This window comes from Schistocerca serialis, chromosome 1, assembly GCF_023864345.2.
Source record: "Schistocerca serialis cubense isolate TAMUIC-IGC-003099 chromosome 1, iqSchSeri2.2, whole genome shotgun sequence".
NCBI lineage: Eukaryota > Metazoa > Arthropoda > Insecta > Orthoptera > Acrididae > Schistocerca > Schistocerca serialis.
In genome coordinates this window covers 684,453,295-684,468,239 of record NC_064638.1, presented here as the reverse complement: position 1 = coordinate 684,468,239, position 14,945 = coordinate 684,453,295, and the positions used below count along the sequence as shown (strand labels likewise).

Below are 14,945 nucleotides of genomic sequence, written 5' to 3'. Positions count from 1 at the left end.
GCGCCAAAGAAACTGGTATAGGCATGCGTATTCAAATACAGAGCATGTAAATTTGGAAATTTGTGCCGGCGGTAGTGGCCGATCGGTTCTAGGCGCTACAGTCTGGAGCCACGCGACCGCTACGGTCGCAGGTTCTAATCCTGCCTCGGGCATGGATGTGTGTCATGTCCTTAGGTTAGTTAGGTTTAAGTTCCTCTAAGTTCTAGGGGACTGATGACCTGAGAAGTTAAGTCTCCTAGTGCTCAGAGCCATTTGAACCATTTTTTTTTTTTTTTTGGAAATTTGTGGTAAGGTCTTATGGGACCAAACTGCTGATTGTATCGGTCCCTAAGCTTACACACTACTTAATCTAACTTAAACCAACTTACGCTATGGACGAGACACACACCCATGCCCGAGGAAGGACTCGAACCTCCGACGGGGGAACCCGCTTGGACCATGACAAGACGCCCCGGACCGCTCGGCTACCAGGCGCGGCACGGAGTATGTATACAGGCAGAATACGGCGCTGCGGTCGGTAACGCGTATATAAGAAAACCAGTGTTTGGCGCAGTTCTTAGGTCGGTTACTGGTGCTACAATGGCAGGTGATCAAAATTAAGTAAGTTTGAACGTGATGTTATAGTCGGCGCACGACACAGCATCTCCGAGGAAGCGCTGATGTGCGAATTTTCCCGAACGACCATTTCACTAGTGTACTGTGAATAGCAGGAGTCCAGTAAAACATAAAATCTCTGACATCGCTGTGGTCGGAAAAAGATCCTGCAAGAACGGGACCAACGACAACTGAAGAGAATCGTTCAACGTAACGGAAGTGCAACCGTTCTGCAAACTGCTGCAGATTTTAGTGCTTGGCCATCAAACAATGTCAGCGTGAGAACCTTTCAGTCGAAGATCGACTCGCGCACCCTTGACGACTGCACGGCACAAAGCTTTACGCCTCGCCTGGGCCCGTCAACACCGACATTGGACTGTTGACTGGAAACATGTTGCTTGGTCGGACGAGTCTCATTTCAAACTGTATCGAGCGGATGGACGTGTGAGGATATGAAGACATCCTCATGAATCCATGGACCCTGTATGTCAGCAGGACACCGTCGAAGCTGGCGGAGTCTCTATAGTGGTGGGGGCGTGTGCGGTTGGAGTGAAACGGGACCTATGTACGTCTAGATGCGACTCTGATAGGTGTCACGTACATAAGCATCCTGTCTGGTCACCTGCAGCCATTGATGTCCATTGTGCATTCCGAGGGACTTGGGCAATTCCAGCAGGACAATGCGACACCCCACACGTCCAGAATTGCTGTATAGTGGCTCCAGAAACACTTTTCTGATTTAAAACACTTACGCTTGCCACCAAACTTTCCAGACATGAACATTACTGAGCATATCTGGGATGCCTTGCAACGTGCTGTTCAGAACAGATTTCCACCACCGGATTTATGGACAGCCCTCCAAAGTTCATGGCGTCAGTTCCCTCCAGCACTACTTCAGACATCAGTCGAGTCCATGCCATGTAGTGTAGCGGCACTTCTGCGTGCTCGCGCGGGTTCTACACGATATTAGGCAGATGTACCCGTTTCTTTGGCTTTTCAGTGTACTATAGTAGTTTACTTAAAGAAATGCCCAATGAGACGAACAGGAACGACACTTTTATTGAAATACAAAAATTACGCTCAAGTCACTACGTTTTATGGTGTTTCCTGGACATCACAAAAGGCGAGATGTGGTTTTTAATAGTGTGGTTGATCAACACTTACGGTAGTGCATGCCTTTATGACATGCTCCCATGCTGATCACAAGGTTGCTATCGAGTTTTCGCGGTAGTGTGTTTCATTCCTCCACCAGCGCGGTTGACAACTACTGCATGGACGCTGGTGCATGAGGCCGTGCTGTAACACGTCTCCCTAACGGGGCTCACACGTTCTCGATGGGGTTTAAGTAGTGGGGAGGCAAAATCCTCTAAGATCTCCTCCAACAGCGTTGTTCGAGTCACCCTCGCATTGTCATGCATAAAAATGAAGTGGGGGACAAATGATTCTCCGCAAAGACGCACATAGGGAAAGGGAGTAGTGCCACAAAAACATTGACAGTTGAGCGTACCGTGTTCAAAGATGTGGACGTCAGTCCGCCCATGCGAAATTATGCCTCCCCACAGCATAACGTCTGGACCGTCAAAATAATCATGTTGGACAATGTTCCTTGATGCATTAAGGTCTTCCCACCTCGCCATATGGGAGTACGTTCAGAATCACAACTCACACTGAATCTGCTCTCATGCAAGAAGAGTATGTGACCCTATTCCTTGATGGTCCAGTCACTATGCTGTTGGGACCATCGCCAGTGATGGCGGCGATTTGTGAGTGTCAACACAATACAACGTACTGGTCTTCAGGCAAAGTGACCACCCCATGCAGTCGCCGTGCCACTGTAGAACGTTGGACTACGTGACTTGCAGTCCTGTTAATGTGTTTGCAATGGAGCCCGCTGTTTGAGGTGATTCCTTCTGGCTTGTTTCACAAAGTAGCGACCATCTGCTGCTGTAGCTGACCGTCGGCCACCTCCTCTCCATCGAGCAGCAGTGTCTGTGGTTCGAAATGCTCTCCATGCACGTGAAACAACGCTTCTTCTTCCAGTTTCCCGACGAATATTTCCCGCGTGTAGCCATACAAATGTTGTCTCCGGGCACTGTAACTGCACACTGACTGATTCACATCTGTGCCTTTAACTACATTGTGTTGCTTTGCCAGCCCCACATATGAAGTTACGAGAAAAGATGAGGTATTATAGGCCTAAAGTGGATTAGTAAATTTGACTGTTGAGAGGTGGTAGTACTAATAAAGAACAAAAACATTCAAGCTTATTATTAATGGATCCGCAAATGTGTACTTTCTGAAAATTCAGTTCTTGAGCAGAAGAGAGGTTTGAACGAGTTTAGTTGCGGAAATGAGCACAATCATTGTATTGGTGCTGTGAGATAAGTGTAAACATTTGTTTTAACGTCTTTCGGTACCTCAGTGGACTAGGTATTCATTAGGTCTATTCTACAGTCATATGTGTGCCTCTAGTTGTACTGTGCTGTAGATTCAGTTGTGTAAGCTTGGGTTAGAGCAATGGTTCCCAACCCTTCTTAGGCCATTATTCCTGAGCGCAACTAGACATTATGCAGAACTCCCACCCCTTGCCGTTTCTGCCCCACTCCTCCTCTTCCCCACATTATCACCAACTTTAGCACCTAATTAAACTGTAGAATGAAAGACTTTTTTAGGAACACTTTTATTTTTAAAATGATGAATGATGAGTGATAGTTTGTGTGTGTGTGTGTGTGTGTGTGTGTGTGTGTGTGTGTGTGTTAGAATCAATGACTGAGGAATTGGTTATGCATAGCAAGTGCTATCGACAAATCCTTCTCAGATAAGAAAGCTAACCATCAGCAAGGAGGGTAGACACTTGTTACAAAACATACTTCCCCTGCATCACACCTCTCCATTGCCGCACTTGCTTTGACGTGCACCTACAAACCCATTTAAAATCAACCAAGTTAAAAGGTGTCCATTATATTTACTGTTCGTAAATCTCTTGACTGCTATACTCCTTACTTATGAACTGGCAGAAATTGGAAGTCTCCAGGCTGTTGATGCTTTGTGTCTGACCACAGTCACTAATAGTAATAATAATAAACCTGTGTATAGCGCCGTAATAGCCTTTATGTAGTTACTGCCGTGTCGTGCTGTTAATTAATTCATTTATCTGTTTTGAAGCGATTAATGAAACAATTTATAGACTACTGCAGGTACTATCTACAGCCAGAAGACATTTTCTTGAAATATTTATCATTTGTTACGTATGTGTCTCACTTTTATTGTCAGCATTGTACGAGACAAATCATAGCATACTCGTATGTGTGTAGACGACGGACTACGTGAGGAACCCGTAACCTCCATCGCATTAATGACGCTAATTGAGAAAAAGTAGTTATTGATGACGTAGTAATCAGTATTAGAGTCTTGCAAAATTATGATAATAGTAACAAGTTTTTGAAAATAATTTAGTTTCGTGACTGAAACAGAATCGAATCGTTTAGTTTTTACTCCTCAGAAAATTTCATTTTACCCCTCAGGTTGTGAACCGCTGGGCCAGAGTGTAGTACCGTGCGGTAGTTCGTTTTGAAGGGGATCAACGATGCAACAATAGATGCTAAGTTGGTGGAAGTGTGCGACCACAATGCGCTATCATATGTCGCAGTGGTTAGGTGACGCATACACTTCCACTGTGGGAAAACATTCTGAATAGCGCAGAACGTTGTGACAGACCATCTCTCCGTGGAGAACCGAGAACCACAAGAGAAGTGCAGGCCCTGATGCTGAAATAGTGGTGTAATCAGAATACCGACAACGAGTCTTGGATCAATTTTAAGCATGTTAGATGAAATTATGAATATCACAAAAGCAGCCTTCCGCTAGGTCTACGATTGCACACACCCACTGAAAAAGACGTCCGAAGCTTGGCAGCTTGGCCGGTTGCAGCTGGGGCAGTCCTACACAGCGATATTTTTGCCATCTAGGCAACACGACTGAGTGCTGCGGGTATCGCTGTAATCCAGGAACAAAGTAGCAAACAGGGGAATCTTTGGAATCACCAACTCCGATAAAAGCGCAGATCGTCGTCGGATATGGTGATGCTTAGTGGATTTTGGACTAATAGATTGTGCTTGTAAGGGGAAAACTGTCACAGGGGCATACAACCAAAACTTTCTGTCGAAGTTACGGAAGGCTGTGAAGAGAAAGCATCGGGGAAGGAGTTTAAGGCGTTGTTTTCTCCACGAGAGCTCTCTATAGGACGCAGCACACATTTTACTTGTTTTGGCTATCAGAATCCCTGTACTGCCCTAACGTGTGACATGGTACATAGTGACCTCTATCTCTGTTCGGATAAAGACAACATTGCGTGGTAGGCACGTCTACAATGAGGAAAAGGTGTTTTCGCAATGAGAAGTTTCCTGAGCAGCCAAAATGTGAACATCTACCAGAAAGATCTCAAGCAAGTCATTCGCCGTATGGAAAATTTGTCACTTTGAAGGGTAAAGATGTAGAGAAGCACCAACTCCATTATCAAATTTCATGGTCGCTGCTGGATTCCTACGATGTGATGATTAAAATTTTGTTACTGGCCCTCATACGCGACAGTTACCAGTTGCTAACCTCTTTCTTATCTAGACGGTACCTCAATGACTCCAACCCCTAGGACTACAACACTGAGATCTTCTAGTTCGATCAATGGCTGCTGAAAACTAGTGGTGCCGACCCATTGTTTATGTATAAATTTCATTTACTGATGAGGCGGAGTCAAAAGCGATAGCGTTGATTTTGGTAATCAGCGTTTCTGGCCTGAGGAAAGTCCCCACGCAATTGATGAGAAGTGCAAAATGATTTAGATAAGATATCTGTATGGTGCAAAAAGTGGCAATTGACATTGAATAAAGAAAAGTGTGAAGTTATTCACATGAGTACTAAAAACAAATCAGCTTCATTTCGATTACGCGATAAGTCACACAAATCTGAAGGCTGACAATTCAACTCAATACAAAAAACAAATACAGTTACAAATAACCTAAATTGAAACTATCACATAGATAATGTTGTGGGTAGAGCAAATCAAAGACTGCGATTCATTGGTAGAACACTTATAAGGTGTAACAGGTCTTCTAGGCGCTCAGTCCGGAACCGCGCGACTGCTACGATCGCAGGTTCGAATCCTGCCTCGGGCATGGATGTGTGTGATGTCCTTAGGTTAGTTAGGTTTAAGTAGTTCTAAGTTCTAGGGCACTGATGACCACAGATGTTAAGTCCCATAGTGCTCAGAGCCATTTGAACCTTTTTTTGAACAGGTCTACTAAAGAGACTGCTTACACCAAGCTCTTTCGCCCTATCCTGGAGTTAAGCTCTGCGGCTTGGAATCCGCATCAGGTTCAATGAAGGGCAGTACGTTTTGTGTTATGGCGAAATACGGGAGAGAGCGTCACTGAAACGATACAGGATTTGGGCTGGACATCATTAAAAGAAAGTCGTTTTCGTTGCGACGGAATCTTGTCACGAAATTCCAATCACCAACTTTCGCCTCCAAATGCGAAAGTATTTTGCTGATACCGACCTACATACGGAGAAGATGTAGGTGTTCGTTCTTTCCGCCCACTATGCGAGATTGGAATAATAGAGACTTGTGAAGGCAGTTCACTGAACCCTCTTCCAGGCACTTGAATGTAATTTGCAAAGTATTGATGTAGATTTAGAAGTCCCATAATCCGATTTTTCAGAAACTTTGCTCAGGGGAAGAACGATTAAAATAAGCGAAAACTTGTTTTGACTTGTCTGTAAATATTCGTCCGTCTCTGAGAAAAACGACGGTCAAAATTTTCGAGGTATGTTCCAGACACTTTATCTGTCTTTTACCATGTGATATCCTCAGGCGAAATGGTGGGCCAGTGGCTAGCGTCGCGGGTAACTAATTTTGTGCCCCGTGTTCGAAACCCAATTATTACATTTATTTAGTTTTTCATACCCATGTCTGTAGAAGTTTACTGATCTAACGTTTTCCAATGTATGTTGATACAAAGCTGTCCTTGTTCGTTTACTAATTGCATGTCAGATGACTGACTGAAAAAAAGAAAAAAATTCGAAATTTTTTCCGGTAAAATTCCTATACTGTATTTTCATTCATAATCAATTGCAAGAACTCGTTTTCGGAAAAATGATCCGGTATGCATGACTTGCCAAGAAATTATTGCTAATGCGCGAAATCTTCGCCAATGTTAACGACGTTTCTGTTCCGAGTGAGATTAATAAGAGGAAGTGACACCGTGGCTTTTCCGCCTTCGCGCGTTGCTCGTGGCGTTCAGAATACGTGTGTCTGGAATGTATCTACGATCGGTGCCATCCAAGGGAATGCGCCAAAACTTTCTAAAGAATTGTTGTTGTTGTTGTTGTTGTTGTTGTGGTCTTCAGTCCTGAGACTGGTTTGATGCAGCTCTCCATGCTACTCTATCCTCTGCAAGCTTATTCTGAAGAATAAACACGTAAATAAAATTCACTCATGTTGAGAAAAAGACAGAACACCTTGAACGACTAGAGACAGGATGTTTATATTGACAGAACAAGTACACCAGTATGATCTGCAGAAATGATTAGTATTTCAGTCACCTCGGTTCACCATGTGTCCAGTTGCCTAGTAGCCACAAGGTCTGCCATGGGCCCTGATAACTTGTTCCATGCGTGATGGCATCGAAGCACGAATGGCGTTCCGTGCTATAGCAGCATTCACCTGGTTCCAAACTTCATCTGTGGTGTTTGGCATTGGGTCACAGCACTGCACCCCTCGTCTCACCATATCCCACATATTTTCGATTGGCGACAATTCTGGTGATATGGCATGCCAGGCCAAAGAGCTGAAATCCTGTGACACCAGGAAGGCACGTGTTCATGCAGCAACAAGTGGTCATACGCTGTATTACTGAAAAATGGCGTCTGGGGTGTTGTGTAGAAAGAATATGGCTACCGGTCGCAGATGTCATTCGCGTAGGTCACACTGGTCACACTGCCCTGGACACGCACCAACTGTCAGCTGTGGTTGTATCCAATAGCTCCCCACTCCATAAAGCCTAGAGTTGGTTCTGAAAGTGTTCTGGGAAAGCAGTGACTATGAGTCCGCTTGCCCTGTCTGCGGCGAATCAATATGCGGCCATTATTTCCAAACAAACAGGAGCTGGAATCGTTCGAAAACACTATCGGATGCCATTCCTGCCCACACTGTCGTCGTTCCATACACCACTGTCGTCTATCATGTTTCTGCACACTCGTCATAGGTAGGAGGAGCAGTGGACGACGCACAATGAACCCATGCGTAATAAACGGCGTCGGACTCTCACCCCTGATAGGTGTACGATGTGTCAGACGGTTCCACTGTTGCGCCAAAGTCGAAGACGACGCAGATCTGCCCTGAAATGTCGTTCGGGCGAGGTGTCGATCTATTCAGAGGGTGGTCTGGGTGGTGCGACCTGTTCATCTCGTCGTGTTCTACAACCTTCCGTGAAGTATTCTGCTCATACTCGCTGCACTGCCGAAAAACTCGCACACGAGCAGCATATTCCAGAATGGATGCATCACAGTCTCTCACGCCAATAATGCGCGTGCTTTTAAACTCTCTTATTCGACGGTAGGGTTCCTGCATACATTTGCGAGGCATCCTGCACGCATCACACTGATCCATTACCTTCGGTTTATAGAGACAACGAGAGCCTCAGGCACATTTTACCTGTAGGTGGTGTGGTGTCGCAATATCGATGTTCACTTTGAACCCACGGGACGAATGATTCGAATACGAATCATTTCTGCAGAATATACTTAAGTGTATGTCCTATAAGTATGAATGTTCTGTCTCTAGTTGTTCAAGATGTTCCGTTTATTTTTCTGAACTTGAGTGTATAAGAATTGATATGAGGCTTAATATCAGAATATGAAAATTTGAAAAAATTGCAACCCCACAATATACCATACACACTTGTATAATAAATGTGTTACAGTTACTCTGAAATCCAGTTGCAACTTTACAATTAGTATAACGCCCTTATGTTCCCTACTTTAATAACAAACATTTGTGTAGTAATCATGAGTAGGTATATGAAAACAATCCAAATAAAATAAAATACATTAAAACAGTAATTTGATATCGAACACGGCACTCCGTCTTCAGGCCACAAGTGGCCCATCGGGACCATCCGACCGCCGTGTCATCCTCAGCTGAGGATGCTGATAGGAGGGGCGTGTGGTCAGCACACCACTCTCCCGGTCGTTATGATGGTTATCTTTGACCGGAGCCGCTACTATTCAGTCGAGTAGCTCCTCAACTGGCATCACGAGGCTGAGTGCAACCCGAAAAATGGCAACAGCACATGGCGGCTGGATGGATGGTCACCCATCCAAGTGCCGGCCATGCCCGACAGCGCTTAACTTCGGTGATCTCATGGGAACCGGTGTATCCACTGCGGCAAGGCAATATCGAACACGGGGTGCAAAGTTAAGAAGCCGCGACCTTAAACACTGTGCCACCCTTTCGTCTGAGGATATCGCAGGACAAAGGACACATAAAGTATCTCCAAACTACGTGGAGAACTTTGACCTTTATTTCTCCATAAACGGTTTAGTATCTACGGATAAGCCGAGACACGTGTTCGCTTATTTTGTCCTCTCTTCCACTGAGCGAAGTTCCTGGGTAATCGGGTGATGGCACTTGACGTGTTCTCTTCGTAAGTGTCGGCACTGCTGAGAGTGCCAGAGAAGGAAGGCGGCTGTTCAGAAACCACCTGGTAGGGTCTTAATTCCATCAGCTGCAATGTCTTTCTAGCTAATTGGACTGATCTGCTCCGACAATTTCTGACTTTTACTAGCAGCAATAAGTGAATTATTGTTTACGCTACAAAAGTTTCGAAAATAGCCGAAGTAGCCGAGATAGACAAATTCATTGTGGAAGACACTGTACTGGAACACGAAGCCCCATGATCAACAATTGCTGATGGAGTGAAAGTTTTTCAGCCGAGACTGTTGGCGGAGACAAAGTGTTGCTGCAACATCACACATCACTTGAAGTCTGCCTACCAACTCTTTGTTACTCATTTCGATTCGTTCAATATTGTTCATTCTTTGCTATTCGTACATGTAGCCGATATTTAGCACCCAAGAAACTCTCTAATCGATTGAAACAATTTGACGTTTCCACTTGTAAATTAAGAAATCCGCTGCCCACAAAGAAGCTCAAATAATCGTGTGTGTCCGCGGGGCTGGGTTTATAGAAAACGAGGTCTGGTCTGCAGAATACACACACAGCACACAGATGCAGTTGGTGACTGGAACAGTTTCAGTCACTAATAGGTGTGTCAGAAGTTGAGTCTCAGAAGTTGAGTAGTCGACAAAATGGAGCAAAAATGGACATCGTTTCTTTAACAGTAAGTAGTACAATGATCGCACTTTTCAATAACTTCATTCAGAAAAGTGAACACGCAAAGGAAGTGTTTATAAACAAAGTTTGTACTACGAAATTCCTCTAAAAATCCTACTTACACGCAGATTATCAGACTATATAGTGGTATGAGTGTTTGAATGTTTGAAAGTGTATTTTTTTATTTTTCGCACAGCGTGCGTGTGTGTGTGTGTGTGTGTGTGGCCATCCCATTCTCGTAAAGGATGTCTGACACCACTAGAATGAAGATATCGTCTTATTTATGCCCAAGAGTGCACTACGGGCTCTCTGGATTCCTATATGCAATTTTTTTTTGGTGAATCTAATGTAATATTCTCTAATAGCTAATTTATGTCGTGTTACACATAACCATTAATTTGATGTTGTGTTTTTTAAAAGAAAATCCATCAGACGATGTTTTTTTCCGATCTTTGCTAACCATGAAGTACAACTAAAACTGTTAAGCTTTCATAATCTTAGTATTTCCTTAGATTCTTCGTAATGTTATATAAACTCCTAACATCACACTTATGCTTAGCGTCAGTGGTATACTTGTGCTGAGCACATTTCTTCTTCGCGTTTGAGGGTAATAGTCGCTTTTTACTATCCTTCCACTTCGCGCCTCGTCTTCTGTTACGATAACACTAGGGACATTCCATCGGATGGGCTGTCGGTGCTGATGCTCTTTCGTTCTTCAAAACGTCAATAAATTTAAGGGCATGCCGTAATATTTCAGCACGAAGACATTTTAAACGATTTATTTCAATGAAACAAAGCATACTAATTTGAAATGCAATATGACCTAGTTAGTTTTTGCTACACTTAAGAACACAGTTTCTTATCGAGTTGTACTTATCTAGAGGAACGAACACATCTGATACCACCCGACCCAGCGGCTTGAAGCGTTATTATATCGTGCTCCTCTAATTTTCGTTATTCCTCGTTTTCTGCGCTTACATACAACGATCGCCTTGTATTTCCAGGACTGTTCACCAATGTGACGTCTCTGCGCTACTTGCTGCTCAGAGACAACAGACTGCGCGTGGTTCCACCTTCCGGCACTCTGCCGGAGCGGCCAATATCGCTCGATCTGAGGGAGAACCACCTGCACACCGTCGAGGACTTTGGAGTGTTCGGCTCGTCGCGAGTCTGGCTGGACGGCAACAGGTGGCGCTGCGGCTGCTCGCTGGAGCCAGTGCTCAGGGAGGCCGCCTCTGTGCGCCAGTTGCGCTGGTTCCAGCAGCGACCGCTCTGTTACCAGGACCATGACGACCGTCGGCTCCCCATCGAAGAAGGCGTCTCCCAGTGTCACATCTCCATCACGTCCAGTGCCGGCAGCGCTACGACCTCCAGTGCTGTTCATAGCCCTTCTTCAACAACTTTCCATAAATTTTCTAGTGACGCACTGCCTAAAAGTGCAACATCTAGTTCTGTAGGTTGGAGATCTGGTAATAACATCTCTCAAACGGCTACTTCATTGACCGACGTATCTGTGAGTGACGCCCCATATGTTTCCAGTCCTGAAACTCCTACCCCAGAGACTGGAAGCGGTGAAACTAGTGCCTCTGACTCCTCTGATGTTGATACCACTACCTCCGAAGTTAGTAGCTCCGAAACCGGTACGCCTGTGACCTACAGTTCTGAAACAGCTACCTCAACAATTGGCAGTACTGAAAATGAAAGCCTTAGTACTTCTTATAGTGAAACTACAACCCCAGGTATCAGTAACTCCCAATTTGACCCTCTTGAGACTTCCGAAACTGATACGTCAGGGACCAGAAGCGGTGACGCAGACACTAGTCCAGCAAGTGGAGGTTCTGGGAGTCTCAGTCCTTTAGAATCTAGCACTAAACCGGACACACTTCTACACCCAGACTACGAAGTTAATCTTCGTGAACAAGGCTCTGGGTGGATTACTTACAGCACAACAAATGATACTAACAACAGTGCAGCTGCAGACATAACCGTTTCCAGTCCTGTAGATACTACCTCTGATATTAATACCTCTCAAACTGGCAGCACAGAAAATGACGTGACTGAAACTGCTAGCCTCAAAACAACCAGCACCACAGATTCCGACTATGATAGTGTTATAGATTATAACGTCATGACATATTAGCGAAATATTAGAAATGGATCACTTATGTTACTACTGCGAGATAATGTTCTTGTCTTCATTTTCCTTATTGAAGGACGCAACGTTTTCTTTTTGTTGCTGGCATTTTGTTTATTCAAAGACATTCATGCAACACTCCAATCGTCCACTGGAATGACGGTTATCGGAGGTAAAGTTCACTTCCTCAAAATTTCTGTTTAGCACGATCACTTGCGTTTTCTATGAGTCCACTCTGGAAATATAGCTTTTTATAAAGCTCTAATTTTTGATGTCCTTTTGTGAACCCAATTGCGGTGAGAAAGGCTTCGTTAAATGAAACGTGAATTTATTTGAAATCAGAAATAACTGTTAGAAGTGGTGCAGTAAATTGCAACGAAACTGTATCAGATCACTCGTAGCGGGGAAAATCACGAAAATGTTAGAGGCAAAATGAATAAGTAATTGAGGACAGTGAAAGGAGATAACAGAATTAAAGGCTGTGATAATATATGAACTGCTCTTTTAGGGTACTGCTGTGTACTACAGGACTGACTTATATTTTTAGAACGATTTACAATGTATAAATTATTTTGTCACTACAAATACAACATAAATTAAGCATCATGTGTGGTAACTATTTTACTGTAGCGGACAAATCAATATGCATCAAATAACGATAGTAATAAAACAGTTAGATACGGGCTTTGTAAATGAAAGGTGACCTTTGGGGTTGTGGGTTCTCTATCTCTCGTCTCTACTTTTCGCTTCTGAAGGACATCAATGTAAGTATGTGCATGGTCCCCTAGCCATACGATCAAGAATAACTATTAGACACAGACAGTTATCTACTCATATAATATTTTGGTAATTGACATAAATTCTGCCAATCAGAAGTCACAATTTCAGATTCTACCGAATGTACAAACGTGGAATGTCAAGCAACGCACTGAAGTTAACTAGCTATACACACAACAAAAGAAACGATTCTATACACATAACTTCTCAAATGAACAGAATAACAGTACTTTGATGTAGTCAAGAATTTAAAAGCCTACTTCACAGTATTACAGAAATTTTCCTGCTTCGAAGGTGGTAAGAAACGGTAATCGTCTTGCAATTGAATTTGACTGACATATTTCACCGAAATAAAATAAAATGTCTCTACCTAGGGTTGAGACTATTTTTACGATAGTGACACTACAGAAATTATTGTAAAGTCGTCTGTTTATGATCACCTTTTGATACCGTGACATTTTGAACTCATAATGTTTTCAAATTCTGGCAATCGTGGAACTGCCTGCACGACTATTAGCCAAATATACACGAGTTCTGGCTATACTGTCAACGGTCATTTTCCTGGTCGTGGTCCACTCTGTTCGCCATAAGCCGCCTACAGGCACAAGTTTTCACTCTTTTACAGCTAGAGCCGTCACCCATTATAGCAATAGGCAGCGAAGGTCGAGTTCATGGACATTCCGCATGTATGTTCTGATCCGCACCAAGTGCACGATCCGCGTGCCATTGTCCATCTTTGCTCCATCATAGCCGCCATATTCTTAACAGCTAATGTATTTATTGTCTGCTACTTCCGACTGCTTAGGATTTCAGTGCGTTTCGACCTATAATATTTCGCAGAATTCCCTTGCAAGAGTCGTGAGTAAACCTTTCCATAACAATAAAAATTTAGCCAATTATAGGCACATTGCATATCGATAGATGTTAATACAGTATATTATACAGCGAAGCTCAATTGACAACTTACTGTCCTCACAAGTAAACGTATTCATTCAAACAAAAAAGCTAGGAAAGAGATTAAACTTTAAAAAAAGAAGAAAAAGTAAGAGAGACAGTTATATTACCTTTCTACTGCATCGAACGCACGTGTCTCTGGCCGCAGTCATTCTATCAGGTATGATTGACGTTGGTTACAGTTTGATGATTGATTTCTTTGTGTAAATTTTGGGCAATAACGCTGCGGATATGACGTTTGTGTATGTTTCATACGGTGCTTTATGTCTGTACGCTGATTTAGGTGTGATATTTGTGGATTTCATTGGCATTTTAAACTGTTCTCTGGCTTTTTGTTTGAGGTTTCTTCTCAGTTGAAGCTGTCATGGAACTTTATCGCTTTTACGGTCAAGTTCCAAACGTATGCCAAAAATAGGGCTATCAGATGAGTCGGGAAGGTGTATAAGTAATAACTGTATAAACCTATGGTAAGTATAGGAACATACAGAAATACAGAGCGTATTTAGGATATTTCTTGGAAAACAATCTTGATTTGACATCGCTAAAACGTGAAATAACAACCTTATCTATCTTATGCCGTCAGAATCCTTATGAAATATCACTCTTATCTGCCTTGTACCCACGGCTGACTTATCTTTTTTTTTTTTTTTTTTTTTTTTTTTTTTTTTTTTTTTTTTTTTTTTTTTTTTTTTTTGGAGCCCAGACAACAATGGACGTGTGGCCATAGATGCTGATTCTACCCTCGCATCCACCTCGTCGTACATACATGCTTTTCTGTTCGTTAGGGTTTCTTTGTGGAGATCTGCGTGGAAACGCTGCTTAGTTTCGTAGCATGGAAATCTAGCTGCTGTAAGTTGAGATTAGAATCACACATTAAAAGGGGTCTTCTGTTGTTCAAGTATACAGTTGTAATTAACTACTCAGAAATCATAGAAATGCCAGTATGTCATCTCCGAAACAGAGCACATAACGAACAGGAAAAATCTCTATCTGTTCTATATCACATAAAAGAACATTGTTTGAAACAGTTTATTTTTCTAAATCCTTACTGGCTCTGGCAAAAAACTCTGCAATAGTTAGTTGAGTTTCCCTTAT

At 43.2% G+C, this 14,945-nt stretch overlaps 1 protein-coding gene across 1 annotated transcript in view; it reads left to right on the top strand.

The window, feature by feature from the left end:
• LOC126458023 (chondroadherin-like protein) overlaps positions 1 to 12,770 on the top strand; it is a 62,022-nt gene extending 49,252 nt beyond the window's left edge. The window contains exon 6 of the mRNA XM_050094809.1: positions 10,990 to 12,770. Coding sequence (XP_049950766.1) covers positions 10,990 to 12,125 — 1,136 coding nt within the window. The 3' untranslated portion in view covers positions 12,126 to 12,770. The remainder of the gene's footprint in view (positions 1 to 10,989) is intronic.
• The last annotated feature ends 2,175 nt before the right edge of the window (positions 12,771 to 14,945 follow it).